This window comes from Macaca nemestrina, chromosome 14, assembly GCF_043159975.1.
Source record: "Macaca nemestrina isolate mMacNem1 chromosome 14, mMacNem.hap1, whole genome shotgun sequence".
Classification (NCBI taxonomy): Eukaryota; Metazoa; Chordata; class Mammalia; order Primates; family Cercopithecidae; genus Macaca; species Macaca nemestrina.
The window spans coordinates 65,363,730-65,378,405 of NC_092138.1; the positions used below are offsets into that span (position 1 = coordinate 65,363,730).

Below are 14,676 nucleotides of genomic sequence, written 5' to 3' on the forward strand. Positions count from 1 at the left end.
ACAAGTGCTAGACTTACATCTCTAGGTCCTTGCTTTTCCTCAGAATCAAAACCCTATGTTCCTCATTGTCTTATTACTTCTCCAATGTTTTATATATTTTTTCCAGTTTGTCTAATTGTCATCTGCAAGACAGTTAGTCCAAATTAGCCTGTTTGTTCTTACTGGAAGCAGAAGTTAAATATTGACCTGTACTACACTGTTCCTAGAACCCCATAGAGATGAACAAATCGTTATTCCCCAGTTGTTCAGCAGGGCAAGGATTTGTGCCTGGCCTTCCAGGTACTTTCGGAGTAAGAGAATGCTGAGGTTGACCTCTGAGTTCCTCCAGGTGACAGAGCAGATGCACCATGAACAGGTCCAATGAGACCTCCCCTATGTTGGGGTTCATTCTTCTGGGCCTCTCTGCCCACCCAAAGCTGGAGAAGACATTCTTCATGCTTATCTTGCTGATGTACCTGGTGATCCTGTTGGGCAATGGGGTCCTCATCCTGGTGACTATCCTTGACTCCCGCCTTGACACACCCATGTACTTCTTCCTCAGGAACCTGTCCTTCCTGGACATCTGCTATACAACCTCCTCAGTCCCCCTTATCCTTGACAGCTTCCTGACCCCCAGGAAAACCATCTCCTTCTCAGCCTGTGTAGTGCAGATGTTCCTCTCCTTTGCCATGGGAGCCACAGAGTGTGTTCTCTTGAGCTTGATGGCGTTTGATCGCTACGTGGCCATCTGCAACCCACTTAGGTACCCTGTGGTCATGAGCAAGGCTGCTTATGTGCCCATGGCTGTCGGCTCCTGGACAGCTGGTATCACCAACTCTGTAGTACAGACATCCCTAGCAATGCGACTTCCCTTCTGTGGGGACAATGTCATCAATCACTTCACCTGTGAGATCCTGGCAGTTCTAAAGTTGGCCTGTGCTGACATCTCCATCAACGTGATCAGCATGGTTGTGGCCAACATGATCTTCCTTGCACTCCCAGTCCTGTTTATTTTTGTCTCATACGTCTTCATCATTGCCACCATCCTGAGGATCCCCTCAGCTGAGGGGAGGAGAAAGGCCTTCTCCACCTGCTCTGCCCATCTCACTGTCGTGATTGTCTTCTATGGGACCATCCTTTTCATGTATGGGAAGCCCAAGTCTAAGGACCCGCTGAGGGCAGACAAACAGGACCTTGCAGACAAACTCATCTCCCTCTTCTATGGGGTGGTGACCCCCATGCTCAACCCCATCATCTACAGCCTGAGGAACAAGGATGTGAAGGCTGCTGTGAGGAACCTCGTGGCTCAAAAACACCTAACAGAGTGACTGTCACAGATTCCCAGACTGCCAGAATGCACAACCTCCAAATTCCTCATTGTTCTCTTGGGGAAATAGTAACCAGGGAGGACCTTAGACTGTCAGTGGAAAGAGCCATAAAATTTCTGAGGCTGCTGGTTAGTTTGTTGGCTTTACACAGAACTATACTGTGTCATAGTGTAGCTATATTTTACTGACTAAATCTTAAATTCTTTGATACAGAATTTGATGAATATCCATAAGAGTTATAGAGGTGGTCAAAAGAGACAAACAAACAAAAATTTGGGATCTTGGAGGATACAGGATATGGTGTGGCTCTGTGTCCCTGCCCAAATCTCCTGTCAAATGGTAATCCCCAGTGTTGGAGGAGGGGCCTGGGAAGAGGTGATTGGATCATGGGGGCAGATTTCCCCCTTGCTGTTCTCATGATAGTGAGTCAGTTCCCATGAGATCTAGATGTTTAAAACTGTGTAGCACCTCCTGCTTCACCCTCTTCCTCCTACTCCATCCATGTAGGATATGATCGTTTCCCCTTTACCTTCTGCCGTGATTGTAAGTTTCCTGAAGCCTCCCCAGCCATGCTTCCTGTACAGCCTCTGGAATCACAAGCCAATTAGAACTCTTTTCTTTGTAAATTACCCAGTTTCAGGTATTTCTTTATATCATTGCACGAATGGACTAATACAATGTTGTTTTGTCCTATGTAAAACTGCTACTTACTTTACTCTGATTTGGTGTCACCCCAGAGACCTTTGCTCTTTCTCATGTAGGGATAAATTGGAAAATGTCATCTACCCCAACATGTAATGGTGAGTATTAGTACTACGGCAGGAATTCTTTTCACATCTTAGCACTAGAAATAGTGAGACCTGAGCAGCTGCTTTGTTTTGATCTCATGGACACTAAGAATCTTGTCATTCACAACATTCATCTATTTATTGTCACCACAGGGGAATTCAGAGGCAAACTTGCCACCTGACTGCAGCAGTAACTAAGTACTGTATGACTGGGTGCCAGCAGCTTCCAAACTTTTGTCCATGCAACCAACGTGACACATAGCAGTTACACATAGCACACATTCCATGAGTATGCCCACATTGTTCTGAAACACCAAAAAGACTGTGAGGAAGCAAATGCAAAAATAATTCTCAATCCTACAACTAATAACAGGCCAGCAATAACAGTCATCACACACCAGTGAGATTGGCTATGTGTCCTTTGCAGCCCAAAGAGCTCTAAGTCCATGACTTCCTCCTACACTCAAGAAACAGACTGAGATAGGAGTGAAACTTAATGTATTATAGTGACTATTTTCAGTCCACTTTATATTTGTAAATGTCAGCGTCTTCATCCATTTTTGCTGCTTTAACAATATACCTGAGACTAGGTAATGTATAAATAGTACAAATTTATTTCTCACAGTTCTAGAGGCTGGGAGGTCCAAGATCAAGGCACCAGCATGTTTGATGTCTGGTGACAGTCCAGTCTCTGCTTCCAAGATGATACCTTGAACACTATGTCCTCACATGGCAGAAGGGATGAAAAAGCAAAAACGGGGCTAGCTGGTTCCCTCCAGCCTTTTTATAAGGTTACTAATCCCATTCATGGGGTTGTACCTTTTAATACTATTACATCGATAATTAAGTTTCAACATCTGAATTTAGGGGAACCATTCAGACCATAGCTGTCAGTTATTACCAAACTTTGGTCCTTTAGCCATGCCAGTACATACTAGGTTGTTTTCTCCTTTTCTTTTCTCTTTTTTTCTTCCTCATCCCCATGTGAAATAAGACTCAGGTCTTTGCCCTAAATGCGTTTTTACTGGTGGGAGTGTAATGAGGACATAGAGAGGGTGGCCTAGATAATTAAAACAGCTGGAATTCACTAGTTCCCTTCACTTTTTAAAAAGCCTAAGCCCATTAAAGAGACACATTTAGGTGTCCAGAAGGGGAAGAAGAAAGAGCAGACATGAAAACAGGAAGGAGGAGAGATTCCTTCCAGAGGCAGGGGAGAGGTGGATGTCGCAGATCCCACTCTAGGCAGGACTCACCCCTACTGCAAATGTGAGAACAGCTATTATGTATGTCTGTGCCAGTTACACATTTGGAAACCTGGAGAATGACTACCAGTGGTTAGTTCCATAAAAATCCATTTGTCCTATCAGGAAACAAACTTGGGTCTAGACCCCATTTATCATCTGATTTCCATATACTCCTACAGTAAAAGGGATCTGTGATGCTCCTTTGGGTTCCTTGGTATTAGTGTCAGTTAAGATTCATAACAAACAGCCCTCAAAATATTGGGGTATTCCATTTTCCCCAGTGTATAGCTACTCAGGGAAATAGTCACAAGTCCCTGAAGGGAAATATAGAGAAAATCACTACTATATACATGCAAGGGCATTGCAGGATTCCTCCTCAGAGACCAGCCTCTCCTTCAATTGAGGTATTTTGGATCTGAGAATTAATTTAGGTCTGGAATTGAGTGAATAATCATAATTTTTCAACAGGGAAGCTGTTGTCAGGCTTCTGCTCATCCATGCTTGATTTTTTTTTAAATTACATACATTTACAACGTTTTAAATTGCCTACCTGTCTTGCTCCTAGGAACATCACAGTTTCATACTCATCACCATACATTCCTGTGGGTCTGGTCCTCTGGTTGCTATTCTGACCTTGCTGTCTATTACAGCAATTAATCTTCTTGCCCCTAATAGTTAAGTGCTGCCATTAGGCATCTACTATTCTAGAAAATTATCATCTCCATTAAATAGGAGACCCCACTTCCAAAACAGCACCTCCTACAGTCAGCCTCAGCTGACAGAGGATAAACACTGCTGAACTTCTCGATAATGTACCTCACTAGTGCATTTTCTTATTAACTTAGTGAAGAGAGTGTCCCCTAGCCTTCCTAGGGAACATAGCCATCTGGTAGGTCTAATTTAAAAGTCCATTTAGCATACCAAATTCTTTGAGCCTTTTGGCTCCTTCCTCTACACTCTGCCAAGGCAGTTTGATGTTTCCAGGAGCCATCCCAACCTGAAGGATCTCTTGGTTGCCAGACACTCTCTCTAAAGCAGTGGCCAGCAGAGCAGCAGCGTATTCCTCTGTGGGGGCCGTGATGGCCTGATGACTTTTAAAGAAGTCCCTTTCAAGGAGCAATTTGAAAAAATTGTGATTCCTGGCATACATCCACTCTCATCTCCTTAGAAATAGCATAGGTTCAATATGAATTTAGGCACAAAAGATAGAGAAGCCTTATTTCACAAGACATGAGGCATTTCTGTGACTCTGACACCAGATAACGTAAATTCTAGTTCCAGGCATATTCAGAAGGAAATAACACCAATGTTATTTGTACAAAAGTGAGTGGGCACCTTTTATGAATCATTATAGGTCTGAAATGCCTGGGAATGTCTGAAGACAGAAGGGAATAAAGGCAGCCAATGATGATATAAATGGAGCAACTGACCATTTGAGCAACTGAATATAATTGGAAGCAATTGGCATGGGTGAGGACAGGAACCAGAGGAGGTGTCAGTAGAAAAATGGAGTTCTGAAGTCCGGGCGCCGTGGTTCATGCTTGTAATCCCAGCACTTTGGGAGGCCAAGGTGGGCGGATCACCTGAGGTTGGGAGTTCGAGACCCACCTGGCCAACATAGTGAAATGCTATCTCTACTAAAAATACAAAAAATTAGTTGGATGTGGTGGCAGGCACCCGTAATCCCAGCTACTCAGAAGGCTGAGGCAGGAGAATCGCTTGAACCCAGGAGGCGGAGGTTGCAGTCAGCCGAGATCACACCATTGCACTCCAGCCCACGTGACAGTGTGAGACTCCATCTCAAAAAAGAAAAAAGAAAGATGGAGTTCTTGGCTGGGCATGGTGGCTCATGCCTGTAATCCTAGCACTTTGGGAGGGTGAGGCAGAAAGATCTCTTCAGGCCAAGAGTTTGAGACCAGCGTGGGCAACAGAGTGAGACCCCCCACTCCATCTCTACAAAAACATTTTTTAAAGTTAGCCAGGTGTAGTGGTGCATACGTAGTCCAAAATACTCGGGACTGAGGCAAAGGGATCACTTGAGCCCAGAAGTTCAAAGCTTTGGTGAGCTGATTGTGCCACTGCATTCCAGCCTGGGTGACAAAGCCAGACCCCAGAAAGAAAAATGGAGGTTTGATGGCTCTCCTCATCCCCAAGGTATTTACTTCTGGAAAAATTAATGGTTAGGATTACCCAAGTACACATAAATTATAAACAAATGTATCCTATGTACATAGAGCTCTTCTCAGCACAGGGTGCTGGAAGAAAGCTGGCTGACAATTTTTCAACTTTACAATGGTGCAAAAATGATACGCATTCAGTAGAAACTGTACTTCGAGTACTCATACAACCATTTCTTTTCACCTTCAGTATAGTAGTCAATAAATTACATGAGATATTCAACACTGTATTATAAAATTGACTTTGTCCTAGATGATTTTGCCCAACTGTAGACTGCTATAAGTGTTTTGAGCACATTTAGGATAGGCAAGGCTAAGCCATGACACTCAGCAAGTTAAGGGTATTCAATGCATTTTCAACTTACAATATTTTCCATTTATGATGGTTTATCACTACATTGCGCCATTGTAAGTCGAGGGGCATTTGTATTCCAGCTGAGCCTGGAGGACCATGATCAAGAAGTAGTAGGGCCTGTATGCTTTGCATAGGAGTTGGCCTGATTAGTCCCTAAGGCCCCTTCTAAGCTTGGACCTACCATTGTCAATGAGCAAAACAAAAGCCAGAATTGAAGACTGGCCTGTATGGTGGTGTGTTTTAGGGAACCCCAATTAAGCAGACAGCATCTATCCCATGGCTGTTTCTATGACTATTTTGCATGACCACTGAAAGAAAAACACTGGCAAACACTCCAAACATGAATACTTCCAAATCAAATTAATTAGGCTTAAGTGATCCCAAAATAGAAACATTTCTTATCTTTATTCTTACAAGAGAATGAAGGTTTGAACCATGATTCCATTTGTGGAATAAACCAAATGGCTTTCTCCCTAAGACAGAAGAGGAGTTCCTCAAGGGAAATCAAGACATCCAGCCCTGGGTCAGAGAGGAATCTGACCTTGGAGACATGGGGCCTAGACAGAGTTCCTACAGATCCTGACCTGTGTATGGAAGATGTCAGGGGTAGATGGATATTCATTCAGTCTTTTAGTCTGACCTTTACATTTAAAAGCAGAGAGGAAAACAGGGCAGTTATATGGCTGGGACTCAGATCCAGCTTAAAAGCCTACCAGTGGATTGAGAACATCTGCCCCCATTCTTTAGCCACATGTTTTGGATTTTATTGCGCTTTCTCTCTTCATCTGAGAACAGGAATGATAGCTCTTTCCTTCTGAGGATGTTATGAGAATGACAGTAGATAAGGTGCCTAGTATATAATCTTTCTTTTTTTTTATTTTTTTTGAGACAAGGTCTTGCTCTCTCACCCATTCTGGAGTGCAGCAGTATGATCTTGGTTCACTGCATCCTCAACCTCCTGGGCTCAAGCAATCCTCCCACCTCAGCCTCCTGAGTAGCTGTGGCACTAGCAAAAGGATCTGGTTGCTCACTGCTTGTAGAAAGAAGTCAAAATAATAATGAGTTATGATAAGGAAGAGTAATATTCCTTTATTATCTATGCCAGCAAGGGGAAAAGTAGACAGCAAATTCCACTCTTCAATTTGTGGAGGGAATGCAGGGGTTTTTAAAGAAAACATTTTGGAATGTGGAAGAGGCAAGGGGGGCTAGGAGGTACCAGGTTCCTTGACACTCCAATGGCTCATCTTGAATTATTGTTCCATTTGGTGAAGGGGCTGGTGCCATCGTGGATCCTACCAGGTTATAAATTAATCACAGTCAATCTTGTGGTCACTCTTCAGCTGAGAGTGGGTTCCAACCCTGAGGTAACCTTTTGTTGGAGAGAGAATTCTGGAGGTGTCTGGTCCCTATCAGGATCTGACCCTGCAGCATCAAAGGAAGCATATGACCAGATAAGTGAGTGTGGTATGTGCTTAACAGGCATCTAGGTAAATAAATGTGCATAAGGCATGGGAGCACAGAGTGGGAAAAGAAAGGGAGTGGAGGTTCACAGCCCATTCCGAGGCTGTATTTCAAGATGAAAGGTAACACATATGCAGTCTGTCTCAAAGTTGTATCTTGAGACTGGGGGTGGGAGGAGGAAGAAAGGGGAAAGTAAAAAGAGTTTTAAAATGCCTTTTGAGGCTTAACTGCTAAGCTGCTTGATTATAGCTGGGACTACAGGTGCATGCCCCCAAACCCAGCTAATTTCTTTAAAAAAAAAAAAATTGTAGAGATGGGGTCTCATTGTGTTACTCAAGCCGGTTTTGAACTCCTGAGCTCAAGCAATCCGCCTGCCTCAGCCTCCCAAAGTGCTGGGATTACAAAGGTGAATCACCGCATCTGACCTCCTAGTACAAAACATATTCAATTGATAATAGCTCCTACCACTGCTTCTACAGCTGCTGTTGTTGCTGTTATAGCCCTTGCACTGATTTCTTGGCATGTCTGTCTTCTCCTAAATATTGAGCTCTTTAAAGTAGAAACTTTGATTTTCATCTCTGAGTCCCCAGTGCTGAGAATCATGCCTGGCACAGAAGGTGTGCTCAGTAGCCATCTGTTGACTTGAGTCAAATGGCCATGGCACAGACACTGTGTGCTCGTGAAAGTACAGGAGAGTCTTAGAGCTCCTGGCAGGAAGTGCTCCTGTAACAACCTGGAAAGGGGTCAGGTCACAAAGCAGAGCTCGGAGGAGATGGATTTCTAGAGAGTTTGTATGGTTTTCAGGCACAGGGTAAAATAAAGCCAACTGCAAAACCCCTGGATTGTCAACAAGCTTATGATAACCCAGGATAAATCACGTGTGAGCACCTAGAAGTCCCAAACAGAGATTTTTTAATTCCCTGAAAAAAGCAAGGGAAACCTCAGGACCAGCCTCAGAAGCAAGTCAGTGTCTTTCGTGAGAGCTGATGGGAAATGGGGAGGAGGGAGGTTCAGAGAGAAATGAACTTCAACTTGGCCAGAACGTGCAGGAGGCCCCTTGCTATCCAGTCATAGAGGCTCGCTGGTGAAGTGAAATTTACTTAAAGGTCAGTAAAAGTTTAAGGTCTTGGCACTAGAGTTACAGGGTACCTGGGACTGACTCCTGGCTGATATCACCACAGCAGAGGAGTTCTTGGCCCATCTGCCCTGAGGGAAGGGAAGAGACTAAACGTGGTCAGTTGCCTGCCCTTCTATGGGGACAATATCATCAACCACTTGACCTGTGAGGTCCTGGCTGTCCTGAAGTTGGCCTGTGCTGACATCTCCATCAACGTGATCAGGCAAAAGGCCTTCTCCACCTGCTCTGCCCACCTCACAGTTGTGGTTGTCTTCTACAGGACCACCCTCTTCACGTATGGGAAACCCAAATCGAAGGACCCACTGGGGGCAGACAAGCAGGATTTTGCAGACAAACTCATCTCCCTCTCCTATGGAGTGGCCACCCCCATGCTGAACACCATCATCTACAGCCTGAGGAACAAGGGCCTGAAGGCTGCTGTGAGGAACCTGGTATTTCAGAAACCCCTAACCGAGTGAGTGACTGTCAAGATCCCAGGTGGCCAGAACATATGATCTCTAAGCGCCTCACGGTGCTCATGGAGAAATGATAACTCCGAGGAAAGAAGGGACTTTCCCAAGGTCCAGGCCGTGAACCATGGGACTAGGACGAACAAGTAAACTGAGTTTCCCTGTTGTGTCACAGGTAATGGAAGCTTCTATCAAAGGACCTGGAGGGAAAGTGCCTCTACATCTGTACTTTTAGTTTCCCATTGCCCCATTTCCTCACCTATCTATTTTTAATTTTTTGGCCTTGAATACATTTTTGGGTTACTACAAATCCTTTAGACATGAGAGTAGGCCTAATTGGAACCAAAGAAACAAAGCAATGAAGAAGCAAACAAAAAACCCAAATGAACTAATGGCAAGACATGGCAGTGTGGGGGCAGTGGGCTGGCTGTTGGAGCCCCTCTGTGGCCTCAGCTGTCTCTCTCCCTTGCTGGAAGCTAGTTTTAGGCTTCATGGCTTTGAGGTCCTTTCAAAGTTGACCTTCCTAGGCAGTGATTCTAGCCACAGGACCTTGAGTATTGTGGTGTATTAGGCCATTCTTGTACTACTATAAAGAAATACCTGAGACTGGGTAATTTATAAAGAAAAGAGGTTTAACTGGCTCATGGTTCTGCGACTATACAAGCATGGCTCCAGCATCTGCTCAGCTTCTGGGGAGGCCTCAGGGAGTTTTTACTCATGGCAGAAGGTGAAGTGGGAGCAGGCACTTCACATGGTCAAAGCAGGAGTGAGTGAGAGAGAGAGAAAGACAAAGGGAGAGACAGAGCAGGCAGGAGGTGCCACACTTTACAACAACTGAATCTTGGGAGAACTCACTATCACGAAGATAGCACCAAGCCATAAGGAATCTGCCCATGATCCAAACATCTCCCACCAGTCCCCAGCTCCAGCACTGGGGATTACAATTCAGCATGAGATTTGAGCGAGGACAAATATCCAAACTATATTATGTGGAAATACCACTGGCCATCCAAATTGAATTATTATAACAGCAGCTTCTAGCACTTCCAGAGAAAATTAGATAGCTGTTCAAAGAGCATCTGAGGGGAGGGAGTGGAGAGGCAGCTGCTCAGGTCAGCTTAGACCGTAGAGTGCTCTCAGCCCAGGCCAGGCAGCCTGACACCTGCCTTCCAAGTCCAACCCTGATACTACTTCCTGCTGCTGAGCACTTGGCTAAGTCTCCCTCCCTCTCTGGGCCTTGATTTCTTTGTCTGTAAAATGAGAGGGTATAGCCTATGCCTCTCACTAGACAATACAACTGGAGACTGCCCAGACAGGAGGAACTTGTGGCTCACACCCCCCACCCGCCACTCTTTGATTAGGGGTCTCCTCTGGAGTCACTCCTCCACAGTTCATGAGCAATTGTTCCTAACTTCTAGTGCCACTTAGAGACTTGGGTGGCCGGTTGCAGCTCTAGCTACCTGTGCCTATTGCAAACCTGCCACCTGGTGGACACTGCTGAAGCTGACAATTGAAATTTCTGCAAGCTCCTGAGATGGGTGCTTCTCAAACTTGAATGTTTTCATGACTCATCTGAAAATGTGGATAAGGATTCGGTGAGTCTGAGGTAGGGTCTGAGATTCTACATCTCTAACAGATTTCCAGATAATGTCTATGCTGCTGAACTCTGCAGGCCACGCTTTGAGAAGCAAGGCCCTAGAAGATTTGGGACCAGGGCAGAGGGGTTGAAGGAAGAGGCAGGCTAGGAAGACTTCCTCGCGCAAGTCTCCTCCTGTGGGCCAAGCCCTTGGGCATCACCAAGCCTGTGAGGTGTTCACCAGCCTGGCAAATTCCCTCACAGCAAAAGCCTAAAATGTCAATGCTTTTAAGTCTCTGGGGGGGCAGATTTCACTTAGTTTTTGGCCTTTGAGTATCCCTTAGTTTCTGGAAAGCTCATCAATACCTTTTAAAAAAATGTTTTTAGATTTTATTCAGCATGTTCAGTTATGTTCCACACTCAGCAAGATGAGAATACTCAGAGAATCTAATTGTTCATGCTGCCAGAAGAGGCACCCTTGACCAGTGTGGTTTTATATTCCCAAAATCAAGTTGCCCACTTGTTCCCCCTATTCAATCAATAGTTTCATTAATTCATGGGGATGAACAAAGACTCCCTAGAATAAAACATTTGGTTTTCTCGTAGAGTGTCAAGTTAGACAATAATCTTAAAAATTGGGCTTTCTGGCTAGGCATGGTGGCTCATACCTGTAATCCCAGCACTTTGGCAGGCAAAGGCAGCAGGATCGCTTGAGGCCAAGAGTTTCAGACCAGCCTGGGCAACATGGCGAGACCCCATCTCTACAAAAAATTTTAAAACTAGCTGGGTATGATGGCACATGCCTGTAGTCCCAGCTACTTGGAAGGCTGGGGCAGGAGGACCACTTGAGCCAGAGGTTCAAGGCTGCAGAGTGCACCTTGATTGCACCAATGCACTCCAGCTGTTGTCAACAGGATCACCATGGTGAGTGATGGAGTGACCCCATCACTAAATCTTTCCATTTAATGGGTCAAGGTCATTGAATGGAAAGATTTAGAACAAATGGGAATATTAGGCACATCTTCAGGGGTCCATTGTATCAGCAGAGTCAAGGCAGGCCCAAGCCAGTTGGGCGTTGATGTTTCTGGAGCAACTGGAGAGTCATATGGGGAAAAAATGAACCTTGACCTTTACTTCACACCATTCACAAAACTTCACTTGAAATCAATCATAGACCTAAATGCTTAAGCTAGAACTATAGAAAGTCTAGAAGAAAACATAGGAGAAAATCTTTGTGACCTCAGAATAGGCAAAAGTTTCTTAAGATGCAAAAAAGCATGAACCCTAAAGGAAATAAGTGCCAAAGTGGACTTCACCAAAGTTTAAAACTTTTGCTCTTCAGACAATACCATTAAGAAAATGAATGGGTAAGCAACAGATTGACAGACAATAGCTGCAATGCATATATCTGGTAAAGGACTTGTATCCATAATATGTAAAGAACTTTTACAATGCAATAATATGACAGTCCCCCAAAATGAGGGAAAGATTTGAACCGACGCTTCACAAAAGAGTTTCACAAAAGATTTATAAATGTCCAAGAAGCACATGAAAATTGTTCAACATCATTTGTCACTATGGAAAATCAAATTAAAACCACAATGAGATTTCACCATACACTCATTGGAATGTCTAAAATTTTAAAGACTGACAACACCAAGTGTTATGGAGGATATGTAGCTGCTAGAACTCTCATACATTGCTGATGAGAATGTAATAAGGTACAATCCTTTGGAAAACAGCTACTGGTTTCTTATGAAGTTAAATATACACTTCCTTGAGACAGTAGTTCAAGTCTTCAGTTGTTCTGTGTTTTCTTAGATTCTGTATTTGTCTATTTGACATCCGTTAATTTCAGGGCCAAACTAACAACCAAAGTTGTTTACATTTCCTCTGAGATCCAGAGCCTATACTCTGAATCACCTCCTTATCTAACTCACATACCAACCAATATTTCCCTGCCCTAAACCACCCAGGGCCATGTATTGGACAACCAGAGACCACCCTCATAGCCCAGAGCCCACATATTTTTCAGTCCTATGCTGTCTACCCACACCTGCCCTGTCTTTCCCATGGAAACTCTAATAGAGTCTCTGGCCTAGGCTTTCCCCTCACTCTTGCTTCTGCCTCCTGAAAAAACCTTGGTGCTTCCCCATATGGCCCCAGCATGGTATGGTGTGATCTCTCCTCTTGGGAAATGTAAGTAATAAAAATCTTCTTTCAAAGGCATTGGCCTCCATGTATCTCCACTCGTTCATCTACATAAATTAAGATGCCTTGAGTACATCTTGAGACATGAGTGTTTACACAAAAGAAATAAAAATACATCCACACAAAGATGTGTATACAAATCCTCATAGAATCTTTATTCATAATAGCCCCACATTGAAAATAACTCAAATATCCATCAATAAGTCAAAAGATAAACAAATTGAGGGCCGGGCGCGGTGGCTCAAGCCTGTAATCCCAGCACTTTGGGAGGCCGAGACGGGCGGATCACGAGGTCAGGAGATGGAGACCATCCTGGCTAACACAGTGAAACCCCGTCTCTACTAAAAAATACAAAAAACTAGCCGGGCGAAGTGGCGGGCGCCTGTAGTCCCAGCTACTCGGGAGGCTGAGGCAGGAGAATGGCGTGAACACGAGAGGAGGAGCTTGCAGTGAGCTGAGATCCGGCCACTGCACTCCAGCCTGGGCGACAGAGCCAGACTCAGTCTCAAAAAAAAAAAAAAAAAAAAAAAAAAAAAAAAAACAATTGAGGTACATCCATACAATGGAATACTACCCAGCAATAAAAAGGAACAAAATACCCAAAAATTGCTAAGACATGGGATTATCTCAAAAACATTGCACTAAGTGAAAGAGGCCAGACACAGAAGAGTCCATGGTGTATGACTGGAATTCTAGAAACGTCATAGCTAATATATGGTGACAAAAATCATACCAGTTGTTGCCTGGAGCCTCGGGAGGTGGTGGGGTTGATTGCAAGGGTATGAAGAAGCTTTGGGGAGTGGTGGGAATATTTTATATCTTGATTTTGTGATGGTAGTCACACAAGTGCATACATTTCTTAAGACCCATAGAACTGAGTCTTAGAATGGGTACTTTTACTATTATTATTATTATTATTATTATTATTATTATTTGAGACAGCATCTCACTGTCGCCCAGGCTGGAGTGCGATGGCACGATCTCGGCTCACTGCAAGCTCCACCTCCTGGGTTCACACCATTCTCCTGCCTCAGCCTCCTGAGTAGCTGGGACTACAGGTGCCCGCCTGCACACCCAGCTGATTTTTGTATTTTTTAGTAGAGACGGGGTTTCACCATGTTAGCCAGGATGATCTTGATCTCCTGATGTCGTGATTCTCCTGCCTCGGCCTCCCAAAGTGCTGGGATTACAGGCGGGAGCCACTGCACCTGGCCTAGAATGGGTACATTTTATTGTGTGCAAATTATACCTCAGTACAGTCAATTTTTTAAAAAAGAAGCAACTTCTTTCTTCAGTTCTCATTCTTATCTGAATTGTTATGTGTAATTTTTTAGCTGACTGAACTAGTAATTTTCTTTAGCTTATACACTGTCCCCACCCTAATTCTCATTTCAAATAGTTCTAAAATGTAGCCAAGTGCAAATAGATATAAAAATGTGGTCAAGTGCAAAATAAGAGACATAAATATAGTGGAGAAAGAAATATAGGTCAGTTTTTGCAGAAAACCCATTACAGTATTTCTAAAAATTAACCGGAAAACTATTAGCAGTAATATGAGTTCAGAAAAGTTAGAAAATAGAAATAAGTTCCCCAAAATCTATTGTATTCCCACATACCTACATATATGTTCCTGTGTTCAATACACAACAACACAAACCAAGAACCAAAAAAAAAAAAAAACCAAAACAAAACAAGGAATACTATTGTATTCATAATAATTACAAATATCAAATCATTGAGAATAATCATAATTCCAGACATGACAGATCGAGTCAAGAATAAAAGCATAAGACTGTTTTCTTTTTGTTTTTATTTATTTTTTTTTAGAGACAGAATCTTGTTGTGTTGCCCAGCCTGGATGGAGCACAGTGGTACCATCGCAGCTCACTGCAACTTTGAACTCCTGAGGCTCAAGCTATCCTCTGGCCTCAGCCTCCCTCAGCTAAGACCACAGGCACACACACTATGCC

The 14,676-nt window shown here is 43.8% G+C and overlaps 1 protein-coding gene across 1 annotated transcript; it reads left to right on the forward strand.

Moving 5' to 3' along the window:
• Positions 1-347: 347 nt before the first annotated feature.
• On the forward strand, positions 348-1,307 carry LOC105485762 (olfactory receptor 13C7-like). Its single transcript, XM_011748228.2, has one exon. The coding sequence runs from the start codon at positions 348-350 to the stop codon at positions 1,305-1,307; it is 960 nt and encodes a 319-aa protein (XP_011746530.2).
• Positions 1,308-14,676: the final 13,369 nt, after the last annotated feature.